This window comes from Anoplopoma fimbria, chromosome 2 (genome assembly GCF_027596085.1).
Source record: "Anoplopoma fimbria isolate UVic2021 breed Golden Eagle Sablefish chromosome 2, Afim_UVic_2022, whole genome shotgun sequence".
NCBI classification, from domain to species: domain Eukaryota; kingdom Metazoa; phylum Chordata; class Actinopteri; order Perciformes; family Anoplopomatidae; genus Anoplopoma; species Anoplopoma fimbria.
In genome coordinates, this window is record NC_072450.1 from 19863044 (window position 1) to 19882502 (window position 19459).

The 19459-nt window shown below is 40.1% G+C and overlaps 1 protein-coding gene across 6 annotated transcripts in view; it reads right to left on the reverse strand.

Moving 5' to 3' along the window:
- The window catches only part of sox6 (SRY-box transcription factor 6), a 125617-nt gene that overhangs the window by 35941 nt on the left and 70217 nt on the right, over positions 1–19459 (reverse strand). For all 6 annotated transcript variants that reach the window (XM_054609657.1, XM_054609648.1, XM_054609640.1 and 3 more), the window contains 2 exons: positions 14203–14375; positions 12615–12683 (listed from right to left, as the gene is read on the reverse strand). In XM_054609657.1, the coding sequence (XP_054465632.1) occupies positions 12615–12683; positions 14203–14375 (242 nt within the window). The remainder of the gene's footprint in view (positions 1–12614; positions 12684–14202; positions 14376–19459) is intronic.

Here is a 19459-nt window from a genome sequence, read left to right on the forward strand (position 1 = left end):
AATTAATGTCACAACATGAGGTAGGGCCAGTGACAGGCGGGGGGAACACTGGGGAACACAGCTTTTCTCTGTCTGTGTATTTGGACTGTAAAACCAGATGGAGTCTGTTGCTAAATGTGCGCTAGTCACAGAGCAGAAAAGGGCTCCCTTAAGTCCACATCCCTCCAAGTATGTGTTGCAGGGTAGTTCATACATTTTCATGAATTAACTAACATGGCTCAGTAGTAAATTAAAAGTTGTTCTTTTTTAAACAAAATTATTGGCCGTCAAAAATGATATATATAAACACTCTCCTAAGTTAAAACCTCTTTGCAAGAGTGCTGTACATGGACAACCTTATGGGTCTAATGTAAAAGATGCCCATACACATACTTCTGATCATCCTTTTTCAAATCATACCAGGAAAGCAAACATGCTTCATGTGAGGAATAATTTGTCTTGATGCTAAACAATGAAAGACCCATTTAAATATTTTCCTGTCATTCAAACAATCCCATAAACTATTTTAAAAGACCAATGTGAATGCAGTGATACAATTGAATCATAAAAGAGATTTCTACAGATTCTCTAAATACTGAGAGACAGCCAGCAAAAGGCATCAGATACTTGGACGTATTTTTCTCCAGCACTAAATGTAATTAAATAATTTCATCTGGGATATCAGCTTTTATTACTATTATTATTTTAAAATATGGAGCAGAATATACAAAATTCAACGAGGCAAGGCAGAGTGTGAATGTGCGTTGAAGGGGAAATAAATGCATTGAGTTTGAATAGCTGTGATTTGCAGTAATGAGCTCCACGCATTAAAGTTTAATTTACGGCAACTAATGTCAGAGAAAGGCAAATCAAAAACTGAGGAGCTTCAAGGTGGCAACAAATAGTGGAGGTTAGTTGAGCTGTCAATTAACAGCTGGCATGGTGTCTGAGCAGATAAAAACATTTTTTTTTACTGTTAAAGTAAAGTAGATGAAGTAGGAGAAAAAAAATAAAGAACTATATTTTCTTTAAAAAACCACAGATATAAATTGTGTTCATATGTGTGACTTCCACTCTCCCCCTGTTACGACAAACCCAGACCCCTCCCCCCTCCTGTTAAGAGTTACCCTCAAGTTCATCTATGTATGGGCTGAGTGCCCAGGATATTTCTATTGCCAAGATGATCTTGAGGAGTCTGAGAATGAAGTGGAGCAGATGTGAGCTGGGCACTTGGGCAGCGTCCCCCCTTCCCCTCGTAAATACAGCGGCATTGTTGTGCTGGCACTGCTCTTCCTTTGTCTTAGCACTGCTAAGTACTGGATAATGTCATTTCACACCATCTGCCCCCAGGCTTCATTAAAGATACATGAATGGGCTATCTTATGAGGAACAGGTGCTATTGTTTGTCCCTCAAGACCCAGCACTAAGGATCTGACTCGGAATACTTGAAGAGGAGCATCTGTAGTGATCAGTCAGACAGACTTGGCTGAGGCCCCCGTCTCTGCCAGCAAGCACTCCAACAGAGGTTTCTGGGGGAACTCAGCCTCCTTGCAACATGTATCATCAATTCAGATGACCTGATGAAGTCTGTCTCAGGCCAGCACGCAATCTGTTTCCCTCTCGGGGAGATGCTGGTGGTTGATAAATAGAACCAACTTGCAGTTGTACTGTAAGTAGGAAACCATATATATGCCATATTGTGGTAAAGCTAATAAGGTTTATTTAAAGAAAAGATTATAAGAAAATTAAAGAATTATTTATTTATTATTTTTGCAATATTTAGTTTAGTCATACCTTATCCTTTTGTAGTTTTACAATTTGACAATTTACTTTCTTTTTACCAAATATAAATTAATTTTTATTTTTTCTTCATTGTGTGTTATTGAGAAATACTTTATTCAACCTTTTCTTCGATCATATACTCAATCATTAATTTCAGCATATAAAACTTAACCAAGTTAAACAACAAAGCACTTGCATTCGCTGGCCTGACTGTACAATGGTTTACAGTAGCAGCCCATCCTATAGGGTCTGACTGCAGATGACAAGTTCGAGGACTCTCATCTCTGATATGTAAATACCCAAAGTGTAAAAGACAGGGTGGACCTTTATTTATCCTAGCACTTACAACATATGCAATATGTGTCCCACACCCACACACACACACCCACACACACACACACACACACACACACACACACACACACATAAACGTATACAATCTCAAATGCAACTTTGACGCTCGATTAACCCATGAAAAATGTTGGGTGTTAAATGTATTATTCCTATAAGGCTTATTTGTGGTGAAATACAAATAGCACTTAGCATATTTAAGATCAAAGATGCACTTTCATAATTATTTTTAAATTTTCATTATTATTTTTAAATTAAAAGCTGTGTGATTAAAAAAAAACATTTAATAAAAAATAAAAAAATGTTACAGACCTGTATTAAGCTCAGGTTATACTATAAGGTATTTGTGTTGTGAGCAGTGTTTTTTTTATACTGAGAAAGCTTCAACCTGAAACACACAAGAAAGCGGCTCTAAAACACTGTGTGTGCTAATGGAGATGTACAGCGCATTACAGCACCGACTTGGGCCCCTGTCAACACCCATGTTCCTCACTGTCTGTTATAGCCTCTACAAAGCACCCGGGAGGCTGGAAACCCCCCGCTGGCTTTCCCTCTGAACCCCCTTAAACTTCCATCCACACTCAAGTTTCCTTCTCGCTATGCACCACAGTGCTCTGTGTGAAGGAAAGTGGGAGAGTTTTTGTTTTTACTGCCAGAATCAGTCAGTACTAACAAGATTAAAGACAAAAGGGGCAGAAAAGACAAACACCTACCTCATTCTCACCGTGTTTCATGGTTATTAGGTTGATAGGACCTGTGAGATCCTGGGTCTAACATCCAGATTAATTGCTACTTGACACCTCTTAAAACACCTCCGACACATATGCTTATCTTGGATGTAATCTGCATTCATATGCCTCTACGAGACTTGTGAAAGTAAAACCCCTTCAAGTATTTTATGAACATACTGACAACAATACGACCGCAAGCTGCCAAAAATTGGTAATGTTCTTAATTCTGTACAATAATTCAGATGATAATAAGCGCCTTCCCCATTAGGAAAAGATCACAATCACCAGTAATCATTTAGAAGAGGACTCAAGTTTCGCTGACATCTCATTTTAATAAAAATGAGTAGCTTTCAGATCCGCGGCTCTCGCTAACCTTCTCTTTTACATTTTCTATAGGAAGGGTTTTGTAATTTCACCCACGGAGGATAGATTCCAGCTGTTGCTGTAAGAACCGATAGTTCACACTTTGTTCCCCCCTGCACTCCGCTGAGCTGCACACCGAACGCCTGCGAGTAGAAATCACCTTTTGTGATCCATTTAAAGGGGAAAGTGATCCTGAGGAAGCTGGCACGTCTGGCTACATCCCAACAGCAGCACACACAGTAAAACTGACACTAGACAGCAGGATATGTTTAACACCCGCCACTGTGTACACTGCCCGCTGGGTGTACACTGTACTGGAGCCTAACCAGGAGGAAAATCACTCAGTGGAAGCACTTCTGGGCTGTTGATTCCTCTGTGTTGCTTCAGGATTTTTTCCCCCATGAAACAACGGTATTTAAGCACATATTACTCTTTCACTTATCAGCCGGTTATACTGCAGCTGTACACTGAACAGTTACTTCGCACGGCAGACACACACATTGATCGAACGGAGATGTGATGGTGTTTGGATTTGTCTGTAGCTAATGATAATCAGACAAATAGATCAATAGATTTGCACCAGACTTTGATGCTCCAGACTTCAGGTCTTCATATTACCACCCACTAGACTGAAGCACAATATTCCTGCTTGTCTGCTCTGAAAAAAAAGGCATGCTGGAATTGGGGAGGGCAAATACACTGGAGGGGTTCATGTCACTAACAAAGAACCCTTGTCCTGGTCAAGTCTCTGACCTTTCCCCTCACTTCCTTCCTGCAACCGTTGCACAGCACCCTCCCCTACGGAAGTCAAAGATAGACAGCTAAAGCAAAAAGTCAACAGTGTACAAGCACTAGATTGAAAAAAAAAAAAATACATAATATTTTCTCTGAATTGTTGGGGTGCAGCTCTAACCCTGACAGCAGGCACTGTTTGCTCAGGTTTAAGTGTAACATTGCACATCAGTCATGCCTGTGTGTGTATTACACTGAGGGCTGTTCAGGATAAAGTGCAGCAAATCCAGACACTTGAGTGAGGTCAGACCAGAGGGAACAACCAATAGATGACTTCTTGTTCCACTAATTCCTTACACAGTAAAACAAGCCCTCTTGGAAAACAGCCATTCCAATATGTCTATATTAAGTCGATGGGAGCTTGAAAGCAGGGTAGTCCATCCCTCTGACCCGCCTAACACAGCCCACCCCAAATCCCTCCACTCCTCCTCCATCTCATCCCTCCTCCCGACTCCCGTAGAATTCTGGATAAAGCTGCAGTCCACTGTTTTCTTAAATACACTGCCTACATTTACAAGATTTCTGCACACTGCTTAATGTAGTTTCAGTATTAAATGTTGTAGGAAGAATAATAACAGCTTGACCTCAAGTATGACGCGAAAGGGTAAAATAGGAAGGCAGAAATATGTTAAACAAACACATTTATAGATACAAGTCAGTGCTTGTGCAAGTATGTTTAAATGAAAATTGATTTAAATTGATACAAGAAAAGATGCAAAAATGCATTTATAGTCATGTGAATCAGTATAAATAGCGTGTTTAAATAAAATTGTAATCATCTTTAAATAAAATGTATCCCTCTAAAAAAAAAGTATAAAAAAAATGAACATCAAAGTCAACCCTTTAGATATGTTCTTTTTTTCCTTGGTGTATGTTTAAGTGACCAAACATAGTTTTCATGCTACAGCTCCTTAATAAAATACACTTTGTGTAACAAACTAAAAGCAAAATGCATTCCTACACGCTGACACGATGAATTGTGTGCACACAGCAACACAATCCTTTATAACACCCTTAACATACTGATTATTTTTAACAGCAAATTCAGTGTTATATTTCACTAGAATATCAGCTCTTTTTTGGGGGGATGGGTGGAATGGATACATGGAAGTCAGAATTACATTTTTTTTTTCAAGGTCAGGCCATAAAATTAAGGTTTGTAGTAAACTGGCCAAATCCACTGGGACACCCTCAAACAGCATGTGTAATGACGGGAAAGAAGAGAACAGACATAAACAAACGCACAAGTGGGTTTGGGGCCAGCATCATTATCCTGCATATACATCCTCGCTATATGGAAATGAAAATAAGTTAAATGCCTCAGACCCTCTTCGCAGGGGGGGGAGAGTGTGGTACTAAAGAACATTGGACATGGGTTAGTCAGATAGCCAGCGACAACCATATGATGTGAACAGGGTGGGGGGAGTGGAAAATATAGGGATTTAATGTGAGGCTTATCAAATATTGTGGTTGTTTAGGTTAAAAATATCACATCTTCAACACTTTAGAGCAAGTCGAAAGACATAAAAGCTATGTGTGTACACTATTTTGTGTTTAATAAAATAAATATAATTTATATATATATATACACATATATACAGATTATTTTTAGACTTGATATTGACTATGTAATATTTTAATATAAGGCATTCTTATTTCATTCATCGTTTATTAAAAAAAATCTCAAAAACTCTTTTGTACTTATTGGCAAAATGATTCTGTCTAACTGCTACAAAACAGAAGATCATCCCTACATTGTGTAATATTATTGTCCACATTACAGCTGGGTTTCCCCCTCTGTCTTGTCCTCATAGACTGATGCTCTGTCCTCACTATTACCTCCCAGCTGCCGTGGCCACACATAACAACAGGGCTCTTTCTGTTGTTCAGCAGGCTTGTCAGGAGGTCAACTTTATTGGAGACACAAGTGCCATGGGACTTTCACACATGCTCAAATATCCTTGCCATATTTTACAAAAGATCAAACAAGAGAGGTCATATGAGGACCTGTTTGAAAAATACAGTTCAGCTTGAATTATATTAAAGTAGGGATGAAATTAAAGAAATGTTCTAAAGAGAAAAAAAAGGTATTTTGTAAAACTAAGAAAAAAAACGTTTTTCCTATGAAAGACTGTGCAGGACAAAATAACTAATTCATTGTGTTCTGCTGGGGACTGATTGGACTCTCCTCCTCCCCAAAAACAAAAAGCTCCTTTTTTTGTATCGGTCATGGACTGAATGCTTTGCTTTGCCATCCCAGTCCTAAGAAAACACGCGCCCTTTTCTCCCTGCCGGCTGCCCGTACACAGTAGAACCTATTAATGCAGCTCCTTCTCCCTATGACTGTGCCCACCGCTGAGAACGATGGCCACGCAAAGCCAATGCAAAGACAAAACAGTTTGCACAACATTAGCAGAGAAAACACAGTCCACGCAGAGAGGGAGTGGAAACTAAATCAACATCACACTGGAGGATGTGTTCTCCCTCAACTGATATTTTCCTTAGGAGGGTTGGGGTATAATGGACTTTAAGTGTAGGACCTCTGCATTCATCCAGGGAATGGAGCGGAGCTCTGAACAGGTGCTTTATAGTGATATTTAGACGGAACAAAAAAGTGCTGCATTCACTATTTATATCTATGTAAAGAAAAGATTTTCAGTTATCAAGATTATTTAGCTTCATGATTATTTTTTCTGTCTGTGTAGGTTATTCTTGTCACTTGTGTGAAATGATAGAAGGCTGGAAGTTTGTGTCATAAATTAACCCGTCCCACGGCTGCTTTACAAACCCCTCAGGTGACTAATTTTAAGTAGACCCTCAGGTGTGATTTCACACATTACAGCCGTTCATGTGGCACCTCTCAGATGGAGCCTCTTAATTATCGCTGCTTAAACTGCTGAGGTGTCTGAATACAAAGGCCAATTACACAAAAGCTTGGCTTTATTGTGTAATTTACAGCAATAATGGATCTATGTTTGTCCGCATTCACATTACAAGCAAGCATATGTTTAATTTGACTGTGTCTAAATAGACTCAATAAAGCCAGTGATCAGTTGTTACACTTCATCCACAAAGGAAAGGAGACAGCATCACGACCTAATGGGGCAAAACCCACAGACCGTTCAAAAAGCAACTACTGTTTATATTCCTAAAGCAAGACTTTGTTTTAACAGACAAATGGCAGTACATACCAACTGTTCACCTTCATTTGCAAACCGCCACTTTCATTGCTGAGGTTGTATCTATTACACCTTTTGTGCATCATTAAGTTTTAACAGGGCCGCGATGGCTTCATTGTTTAAATTGCACCTTACTTTGTTTAACGTCAGCATTTCTTCTGCTTCCTGACAAGAAGTCACAATTCATAACTAATTAAATTGATCCCTCCATCTCCGCCAATAAAGTCCACTGAATGGAATTATTTGTGTCCAATTGTCAATATATTAAATCACAGGGGCTAATGAGTCGGGTCACTGCTTTCTTTTATCTTCAGTCTTGCATGTGCACATCTTCATCAGCTAACAGTCTCCTTAAATGGAGGATGAACATGCTGGACTGAGCCTCCCTGGGCGAGAGCCAACCCTGTCTGACTAGGCTGTTAATGCCTTCACATAATCCTACTAGCAGGCTAACACAGAGCTCCTCAGCACAAGGGAAAACACTGGCAGCGCAGCATCCACACAGGCAGGAGTGTGCACACAGTGGCACACTTAAACACACACGATCATTTCCCTGCTCTATTATTCTCTTATTATCATGCTAACAGTTCCAATCTAGCTGTGCTAATTGGGGGACTTACACATTCTCTTTAACAATGTCTATTTCTGTGCCCTTTTTTTTTTTTGCCAGTGCATTAATAAGAGTCTCACACTGAGAAAATCATTTGTGCCGGGGAGACAACAAAGGCATCTGAGAAAACACAAATTAGTGCTATTATCTTTGTGCAATTACCATACAGCCCTGTGTTTATTTAAACTCATCTGATTGATTTAAAATATTTACCATAATGTTAGTTTTGGAGTCTTTGCTTCTCTAAATTGGAAACAAAACAGAATCAGTGCATTAAATTACTGCATTGGATTGGATAGCATGCATATTCCATTTTTTCATAATAAAGAAGTGATTACAGAACAAAAGCCAATTTATCATACAGGCCAAACACCAATTTGAGCATTTTTTTGTTCATGCTGGGAGATCTGGTTAGATAACTATTTGATCAGCATAGAAAAGTTTAATACATAGCTAAAAAGATTAACATAGAAATGGTAAATAGTCTGCTGATGAGCATAATGGTTGAAGCATCAGGCTGTTCAGGGCTTGTGAGGAAACAGATAATAAAGTCTGATACAGGCCAATTATTAGGGGGCAACTGCTTCTCAGTGACAAATACCTTAGATTGACTTTTGGTGCAAACCAAAGCAACAGCCATCATTAAAAAGAAAAAAAAAAAACAGTTTAAGTGGGTAGACTCTACAGCCCCTGAATACAGAAGACACTTTAGCAGAACTTCCCCTATAAATTATGTGGTTTCTTTGGGAAATCCATGTGCAGCTGCCTAAAACTAACTTCTTTGCAAAAATGTTTTCCTCTTCTAAAAATATATTAACTAAATTGAAGAACTATATGTAAGATAAATTTGTCAAAATCAAAACGTAAGTAGTGTTAAAGAAAATAGGCACCTATTCACCTGGGAAGAATTACTGTAGATATTCTTTCTATCAGACAACCTCTGTCTCAGTATTTGTTGTCCTCTGTTCCATCTCAAAACATGTGCCTTAAGATCTACCGCTTGATTGTTCACCTTTAAAAGTGGGAAGCTAAATGCTGGTTTTAATTGACTTTCATCTTTCATTTCAAGACCTTTGACATCTTACCATTGAACGCTGCATGCCCCCGACTGTTTCTTTACACCATTAAAGACACATGTGATAAAGCCTCTAAGGCTTTGAAGTATGCGGCGGACAACAATATACTGGCCCTTTCTCTTTTAACCTCAGGTTTCTCTTTTAAATGGAAGGGATACGTACATTCTGTCTTTGTGGACACAAGGTCAAAGGTAGGACGCAGAGGCACAGATAATGTGTGTACACTGTTCATACAGTGAGGTCTGAATTTGAAGCTAGGCCATGTATAGGAAGAGAACAAAAGGTTAAAGGGAGATAAATACAGCCAGACCTTCTTGATGAGCAGATCATTTAAGTTTTCAAAAGCAGTTGTGTAAACAACATGTTATACAATGGCGCCCAAAGAAATATATTATCTCTCAGATCCTGGATCTCACAGTGTCACGGTTGGCACATTAATGCCACTGCAAATGACAAATGACAATTTAATGATATTGTGATATTTTTAATGGATAAATACTTAGAATTAAATAATTTTGATTAAAAGTGTCCCTCTGTTTAATCTGGGGCGCTGAGTTTCCTCCAGCCTGTTTGTGAAGATAAAGTTCACCCTGACCTTTCTGCCAATATTTATTCTCTTGATGTGTGTATCAATGCGTGAGTCCCTGTGTACTGTACACGTTTGCCTCTATGCATGTGTATGAGTATGTGCGTGTGAGAGTCAAACCATGGTTTGTGTCTTAACAGACCCATTCTTGAAGAACGCATGAACGGGGGTCCTTAAAATGTGAGAGGTGAGAAGACGGGTGCTCGTTGCATGGCTATGGACACTACTGTCACTTGAGTTTCATAAAGGTCCACATCTCATTAAGGCACTTGTTTTATTTTTCATACCAGAGAGACTTTTATATTCTATTCTGCCATTGCCACTCTATTATTACTCAGTTATTAGTAACATGCCTTTTACTCCAATGTACTGTAACAAGGAATTACATATGACAGAAAATGCCAGACAACAGAGTGAACACTCTGATGATCAACATGCTGCTGTTTAGCCACTCATCTTATGCGACAGCTCATCCATTAGAAGCAGGAGAAAGTGGGTGTGGCTATGACACGCAAAGCCGTGAAGAGGAGACTCAAATAATGCTGAGTGTGCCTGAGTAAAACTACAGAACAGTGTGCTCATTATTTCTTTTTTTTCGTAATCTCCCTGTCCCTACACACAGACTCAGAGACTTAGGTAACTTATGAGATAAACCAGGTCTCTGCTAATATATATGTTTAATTGTCACATGTGTCTTGGTGGTGTTTCAACTAAATCAAGAGTTAATCTCATCCCGAGATTGAATTAGTGCCAAGATGATTTCAACGACAAGTATGGACTGAAGGAATACAAACAAGCTGACGAAAAAACACACAAAGCCTTGAGCCTTAACTTTTGATAAGCCCCTAAAACTGCAATCAAAACATCTGTTATCTTAAAACAAGTGACATTGTAATCCTGAAGGACAAAGACTAAATCTCTATCCCTCTCTTGTAGGAATGATGGGAAAGGATAAAAAGAGAGACGGCTATTCAAAGGGGAAACTTGATTAAACTGCATTCTGCCTTCCTCCAAACCTCACTAACTAAACCTCTATAACTACACACTTCTTACAGATTCCCTTCAATCTACATGCAAAAGCCCCTTGAAAGAACACATATAGCGTGGGATGGCAAATAACAATCTCCACTTGCACTCCCCATGGTTTGTGTTCGGCAGTTTACAATGTCCACTGATGTGATCAGTTACATCATCAAGTCCTTAGCCTAGGCTCTCTCTTAGTTTTCTCCCTGAAGCCAAACCAGGAGGACTTTGATGGCCAGTGGGGTCCTCAATAAAGTTTACTGCTCTCCCTTCTAACAGCAGAGTAACTCAAACCCCGAAAACACTGCTTCCCACTTTACTAAAAGTCCATGACATGTAGGTTGGAGGCTTTGAATACAGAATTAATTAATTCAAAGCTGTTATATATTAAAATGGCCAGGGCAAAAATGCTATATTAACTTGCCCCTAACTCTCTTCTACCCACTGTCTGTATGGTGGCCAACACCATAGTGGGTATTTGGAAGAACCAGGTTCGGGAGTAATAACAAGTATTGAGAGTGACTCTCAATACTTACTGATGGACATTGGAACAGATGGTCCGACTTTGGGACTATTTTGTTTAATTGTGGATGTGGCTTTTTTTTTATCAGTGAAGATCTGTGGCCCATTTGGTCAAGGGAGAAGCTGGGAAGAAACTGGGCTCAACAAGACAGGACTTTACTTCTATCTCTGTTCAAGTGTTTGAAATGGCTATTTAGAAGTACATTCCCATGCACACTCAACCCCCCACCCTCTCTAAAAACTATGCATCAAGGAGAATTTTCAGGTATCATTTGCCTTTAACTTTGTGATGAGAGCAAGGGCCTTTAAAAGTGAGATGCATTAGGGCTGTGCCCTTATGCTCAAGAGCATAAGTAAAGGGCCCTCCATAATATGAGTATACTAGTCCCTCAGTAGTGTATAAGGTACTTCATTTTGGAGTGTTTTCTAGACAGAGTGTCGTGCTCTGTGCTTCTCTCCAGTGGAATTTTCTAATAGACTGTCCACTGTTGAAGTGCAAGGTCCAGACGTGTGGCTTCACAAGAACATATTGACAGTATGGCCTTTCTCTTGCAAAGAGCTCTTGGAAGAGGCATATTAATGTCCTGGCTGTAAATCTGGCTGTTGCGCTAACTGATGTTTGAAACCAGTTTGCGTTGCCTTAGAGTATCATAAGAAGAACGAGTGTATCTCTTATGCGGAATGCAAAAGCGTGCTGGAGGAACAATTTGTTGCAAGTATACCAAAGAACAAGACAGGGAGTTGTCAGTAAAAAGAACAAGCAGTGGAGGAGGATGTGAATGGAGAAGGATGTGCCTGACACTTTGCACACCCAGCAGGATAACGGGTAGTAAGGCTCACAGCCTTGACCACTGCCGGTGACCAGCTCTGGAAAACCCTGGACTCTCTGACCATGTCCAGCTTCATGCTGCCTGGGTGGTCTTTCACTACACAACTCTGCACTGTATCACACCATAAGGCACACACAAACATACACTCAAAAATGACATTATAATGTCTGGAATAAGATGCATGGGTCAAAATATAGAGCAACACATACATGTAGGAACTACAGTACAAGGATAAAGAAAAGCACAATGTCAGCCACACAGCATAATGACAATGTAAGTTTCAGTATTGTGCTTTGTGAAAGCGTACCACGTTGCCCTTCTGAGACCAACTTGCTTCAGAGGCATTTACCAGCCTCTTTCATGTCCCCCACCACCTCCAGGCTCTTCTCCATCAACAGGACTCATTAGCTTCTGTTGCCCCCCACCCCCTCCCCTTTTTTTTTTGTTCGTTAAGATGTGCTAATTATTCTCCTCCATATTTTAAGGCCCTCCCAAATTACCAACAGGCAATTAACATTTGATGAGAGTGATGAATCTTGTGTGTGTGACACAAAAATTAAAGATAAAAAGACAAGACATTTTTAAAAAAGATTAGAAGGAGAGGCTAACAGAAGTTAGCATGATATTTACTTTAATGTCTAATTTTATTGATCTGTGCCTTTAAGTCCAGACATGTGGCTTGCGGTGACAGCGGTGGTGCACCAATTACACAGAGGTGTAATCAGTGTAGAAGAAGTGAGAGATGTAAGCTGCCGAGTGTTAGAGAGCCAACAGAATCACATTCACTGACCTGGATCTGCTGCTGGAGGAGGTTGATTTTGTGCTGCTGCTGCAGAAGCTGCTGCTGTTGTCTTGCAATCTGGTTGGAAACAAGTAAAGACAGGAAATTAAATACTAACTGGTTAAAACTGTCAAAAAGAATAAGGAACTGGTTTTATAATGAAATTGCTGCAAAGACTGACAAAAACATATTTTCAATTTTCTGCAGAACATGAAACGACCTGCGCTGAACTGCACAGTCAAAATTAGTGGTTAAAGAGAATAAATTATTTACAGGACAGACGGTCGTGGTTATGATGGAGATAACTGGTGCAGGCAGTGCAAAGGGTGGCAGAGGTCCCTGCCGCCCCTGAGTGACGAGTAGCCACACCGCAATCCTTCTAATCCCAGCAGTCCCCCGCTCCACATGCCCACTTCATTGAGCATGACAACCTAGTTTTAAGTGTCATTTAATTTTCATTTTTAAATATAATTACAAAGTGTTCACTGTAAGATATCGGCCGTCTGCAAATGTGTCAAGATTAATTTGTGCTGGCTTCCTCACGAGTGTCAACAGTTAATTACTGTGTTGTATCTTGATGGCTTGATGACATTCTGGCTCTCAGCAGGCTCCCTCTCTCCCCCCTCTCTCTTCCCCTCTTCCCCCGCTCTCTCTTTTCCATTTTATCAATATTCTTTCATTTTCAAATAAGATCAAATAATAACATATCTTATATCACTGTTCATTTATGCTGCAATGTCCACAAAGCCTACAGCGTTGAGTGTAGTTTGCAAATGAACATCATTGATTGAAAAAAGGAATCAATACTGTTAATGTATTATTAGTGTACTATGACCAAATGCATCACTCCAAGGTATATGGTCCATCTCTTCATTTACCACGGGAAGGTCTGAGAGTGTGTGGGGAAAACTCTGAGTGAACTCCTTGCTGATAATTGACTCATAGCCATTAGGCTGGCTAGTGATAATAAAAGTGTCGCCCGTGTGGATAGTTTGTGTCCTTATTTCTTCCCAGACATTAACACACTTCATGGCCTCTGCTAATTTGCTGATTTGTACAATATGGCTCATTGGCCTGATTTGTGCTGCAAATCTAATGCCAGGCTTGTTCTAATAGGAGTCGATTTATAAGATATAGAGGACTTCCATGTTTAATATAACGTTTAATTCGCACATTCCAGCGCATTTGTTAGTACAAGTCATAATAACATTTTCCTACCACGCAGCACAAATGTGAGCGACAGAGCGTGACCAAAATATCTGAGGTAATATATAATATAACATCTCTTAGATCTAATATTATTCCAAATTCCTGTCGGCGGGTAAGATTTTATTGGCACATTTCAGGCATGACATTTAATATGAAATAGAGAGTCAAGTGACAATTTGTTAAAAAATGCATTTAATGGAGTTTATTGTAAAGACGTCATGGGGAAATAGGTTAAACAGGATTAAAGTATCACAGGGAATTAATGTTTTAGACAGACAGAAAGAAAGAAAGACAGAATATAGTGTGGGAGAAAGGCTAATACCTGGAGTGCAAAATGAGACAAATAGAGACTGGGTGATTGTGAGAAAAGGAAACAGTGAGCAGTTACCTGCTCCTGCTGCTGACGAGCTAGCTCCATTTGCTGCCTCTGTTTCTCCATCTGTGAGGCAGCGAGCTTCTTCTGTTCGTCATGTGCAGCCAGTAGCTGCTCTCGCAGGCTGATCAGCTGGGTGATCATTGTGGAGAGCTGGTGCTCCTTTTCTGCCAGGCTCTCTGGAGTACCTAGTGAGGGAAGAAAGAGTGAGAGCGACGTTAGGAGTGGAAAGGATAAACAAACACAAGGTATAGAGCCTGAGTCATAAACATAAATACAGGTATGAGGTATGTAAACCAGAAAGAAAAAAAGAGAAAAAAGTATACAAAAGGTCTCATAGTAGCGATTACTAAATAAGTAGTGTGAATGTTTTTTTAAAGAAAAGAAAAGAAAACTGCAGAAGGCCTTGGTCGTAAACACTTAATACAGAAAGGTGACCATGCTGCATACGGCGATCATCATATTGTGCTATAGTACTGTACACAATATACCGTACAAAGAAAACCACACAGGCAGCAACCAACTGCAGTGAATTCACTATAAAGTTTTAAGGTCACACAGCCTGGAGTTATCTATTTACTGTAGCTGGTGTTCACAGCATTCACAGGAAGAAAGGAAAGGAATTGTTCCCGGCATATAGTCAAAGAGCTGCAGGAAGCTGTCAAACTGAGGTGGCAGCTTATGTCAGACTACCAGGGGTGAATATAAAGAAAGTGTTGAGAGTCAGTGCAAGCCTCAAAACTACAAAAGTGTTTAATTATATGGCCATTCCAGCAACCTATTAGAGGAGGAAATCCTCCAGAAAAACAACGATGTTTACAAACCAGAAATATGCTCTTAATGCACTATGACAATCATCGGTAAGGGGCAAATACACTCTTTATTTTTATTATCGTGTAGCTACTGTACGCATACTTAAAAAGGCAAAGAACTGACAGACCAATAGGCTTATTCTCTCTCTACGGTCACATGTCCGCACTGTGTGTGATAGAGAGAGCGTCTCCGCTGCACTGCTCCCTCGCTCCGCCTAATCAATGCTAAGTGATCCTACCATTGACTTACACCGCCAACATAATTGCCAGTGAGAGGCTAAACAGTAACTCACTCTCCTCCCACTGCACTCCTGTGTGACAAGCTGATCCTGGAGAACACACGGAAAAAAAAAAAAAAAAAAAAACGACAGAAGAGACAGAGAGAAGGAGAGACAGTAATAGAGGGAAGGATAAAAGCATAGAGATCCAGATAACAGTACAGTGAAGTCTGGCCTCGGGCCAGCGGGAGCTGAATTCTTTCCTGGGTGTCTTCCTCTCGTCTCTGGCCACATCTGTCTTGAGTTTCTCCGAGAGCTCCCAGGGGCCCTCTCCACTCAAACTATTTTAATTTGACTAAACACCTGATTTATTTTATCTCTCCGATGAGGAAAGCCGTTTGTCTTAATAGGGCTTGTCAACCTCCAGAACCCATTCAGGGCAATTTACTGGCAGGCTTGTTTGAACCTCGGTTCGCCTCCGCTGCCTGCTGCAATGGAAGAGAGCTGCAATTCTCCATTTATCCTCCTAACGAAAAAAAAGCACCTAAAAGCAGCTATTCATCGGGCATGTGTGCAGTTTCCAAGGCCTGAATTGACTTCTTATTCACCCGACTACACTTGTTGTGAATGGCTTATCTGTAAAATTGATACAATCAGCACCAATTTTATTAACCTTTGGTTGTGTCCATGAAGGACCTGCCTTTTACAGGTCACTAGCAAGATACATCAGTCGTTGTCACAATATATCAAAGCTATCAATACTGTGGGGGAGAGGAGGGAGGGACTAAGGAAGGAGATGGAGAAAGACAGAAAGAAAGAAAAGAAAAGGAAAATCATCATCCTGATGAAGATGACGGCCATCAGGCCTCGAGGGCTTGATGACCTTGAGTTGGGAACCAAACATCTGGACTCAATGACGCCCTCTCAGCCTGCCTGATTACACATTTTTGATGATTACTCACTAGTTTAGGAGTGTCAAAAACACAAAATTGCAAAACTGTAATAACTTTAATGTAAAGGGCATATATTTTGTTTTTATTTGCACGGATGTGCAGGGGGACTGATGCTAAGGGTCTACAGAAAGAGCTGATGGAAGTCAGATTGTGGACAGCTCAGTCCTGCCCAGACACCAAAATAATACTAACAGAGAGCCCATTGTTTTGATGTTGAGCTGAATTGTGGGAAGTCTAAACTGCCCTCTGTACTGCTACTTGGGCCTTCCCTTTTGCTAAACTTAATCCTAATTATTAAACAGCTTGTTCAGTCTTTATTGTCTACGCAAATGCTGAAAAATCAATTAGTATCCTTCAGATTATTGGTGAATGCTGAAGACATAATATCTGAATATCTAAAAGACAGCAGAAGAATTTCACCTTAGAGGCTGTAGAAAATCAGGCGCATATGTTTTTTGTTGGGTGGTTTGTGTAAAAATCTCTTTCTTCCTGCTTTAAATTATGGATCAGCTTTAAAATGCAGATAAAACTTTTATTGGGTGGTGCGGAAGAGGAGAGTCGTGGTCTGTGTCTGACCAACCTGCTGACAAAAGAGGCCGTTTCCTGCATATTGCATGGCTTTTAACAGCGGTGGGGCTGGGGTCTGCCTGTTAACATGTCTCCTCACATTGAGCTTCCGATGGCAGACAGACAGCCCAGAGATGCCTTGGCGCTACATAAACCCCAGCAGTCGGGCCAAACCTAACATTTTGTGACATCCTCCTGTTAGACGACTGAAGCCGAGTAGGACAATGCCAGCCTGACTCAGGAGGAAGATCACTGGAGTGAGTGGTCAAGTTTTTTTTTTTCTCAGGCCACTGTGTTCATTTCGGAGATGCTAGATTGGCACATAAGAGGAGGAGACGGTAAAGCTATGTTGTTCAGTTTCAGCGCTTTCAGCATTCACCTTTTGAGATTTCTGCCTCTTTTAAACGTCACAAAGTAGGGCAGAAAACATCAGCGACCGGTGACTAAATAAATGATAAGAGGGAAACAAGCAGAGCCATGGTTGCTTGGGGAGGGATAGGGGTATTTAAGCCTTGGGGTCTTTGGATAAAAGGCACTTTGTAGGGGTGCGATTTGTTCTGTCCAATACCCACATCTCCCTCTCTCTTGGCTCCCTCCTCTCTGCTCTAATCAAGCAGTCTCTAATTTGGGTTCCAAGTCCAGTACCGGGGAAAAAGAAGGAGGCTTGTTACTTTGAAGAGTCCCGAGTGAATAACACAGATAAAAGATTCAGGCACAAAAAAAAGAAGAAAAGCGAGGGAGGGTGAGGGTGAAAAGGGGGAAAATCACAAGGCACCCTATTCTCTTCCCTTCCTTTGGTTAAGACAGCTGAGCCATTATGACCAGATCTGAATTGAGGTTTTTTTAATGCCAGAAGACTGGAATTTCTTTGTCTCTCTATCAGTCAGCTATTGTGGATGCTTCCATATGCTGTGAGCCCATCCTAAGTAAATTAAGACTTGTCTAAATGCTCCGATTGTACCAAGCTGTATCCACAGACCGCTCATAACTTTAAAGCCTTGTGTGCTGAGGCTCTTTCTCGCTCTGCTCTCTCCTAAAGTGTGTATGAATGTAGACATTAGTGTGTACTGATGTGTGTTGCGTGCTGTTCCAATCGATAAAAGGTACATGCTTCTGAGTAAATGTGCACGTGTGAACTCTGCGGTCATCTGACCCTTTGTCCATTCTTTCAGTGGAAAACACAAAGAGCCAATTGAGTCGCAGCAAATGGCATCTATTGGCACCTCCTTTAGTGTTCAAAATTCAAAGATTTTTCTGCCCACAGATCTTTCTTCAAACCCATAAAACTGCTTCAACAAAAGCATGAAACACAAGCCAAATTCACTTTTGTGATATTGAATATAACCGAAACATTTTGGTTAGAAAAACTGTCGCATAGAGGATCTAGATTGGCAGAAAACTAAGCTAGAACATGAGCTAGTTTTATGGTATCCCTTTGCAGTGCTACAAGGCCATTTGTAGTAGTAATACCAGTAATATGGTGTTAACACGCCTCCATGCCCTACAACCAAGACAATATGAGCAGCAGCCGTTTTACCTGGCTTGCTGCCTCTGCCATGATATAAAAGCTGTTAATCTTGCCAATAAAACCTCACTAACAAGCCTTAGCAATGACTCACAAGCACATGTCATCCTCTGGCAGCAATGATTCTCAGTACCTGTGCTCTCCTATATGTTATGAATATATAGGCTGATTCACCAATCATCTTGTTAAAAAAAGATCTTCTCAAATTTTTAAAACCACTTAAACTTGGTTGCTTGATATTTATAACAACTTTTTTACTTGTTAATGGAAGTGTGGTATTATGATTTTTATTACATATATAAACATATAATACATATATAAAATGATTTTAAGACATTTTTACAGATTAAAAATAATTTAAATTGCTCAACAGACGATTAAAAAAAATTCTCTGATTGGCAACTGGAGAGGTTATTAATAAAAACATACTTCATCTACTGTGGTTTTGCTGTTCATGACTAACACTGATAGAGACTAATATTTTGATGATAGAGGGAGCCTCACTCTTCAGTATAATTATGCTAATGTGAAAGCTCCAGCACTTCACTGTCTACCAATGACACTGGACAAGCTACTTCATCAAAGCCAAGATAGAGGCTCGACCTGAACATATTACTCCACAGGGAATGCCAGTGACCCTGAAATTCACTCTGAAGACAAAAAGAAACAACTCAGCACAGAAACTTTTCTTCTGGTCTTTCAGTAATTCAATACATCATTCTTTGGCTCTATAATACAGTGTGACAAACCAGGGTGTAGTATGTATGCAAGGCAGTATATAACAAAGATTACACAAAAACAAAGTTTGTCTCCAATCCTTCTATTCATCTCTCATGGCCTTCATGGTGATGAGTCTGACCCCGTGCCCCTAAAATAGAATAGTTTTCAAGGTTTCTCTCATGCAAAGTGCTTAAAGCCTGGAAGACAGTGATCAAGGCAACAGCTTACTGTCTGAAAAAACCTTGGAAGTGAATTAGGAGCTAGATGTTATCTCATTCTTTTCACAGAACATTTATTCATTGGTCTTACCTATGCACCTGATAATTAAGGAAGAATGTAAGAATGTAAGAAAATTAGAAAATAAATGTAAAGAAAAAGGTCAAATTACTCACAGCAACGGCTACGGAAAATTCTGTATTTAAAGTGTGGTACAAAAAGCAATGAAATTACAGAAATTTACATCAAAGGATAAGCCAA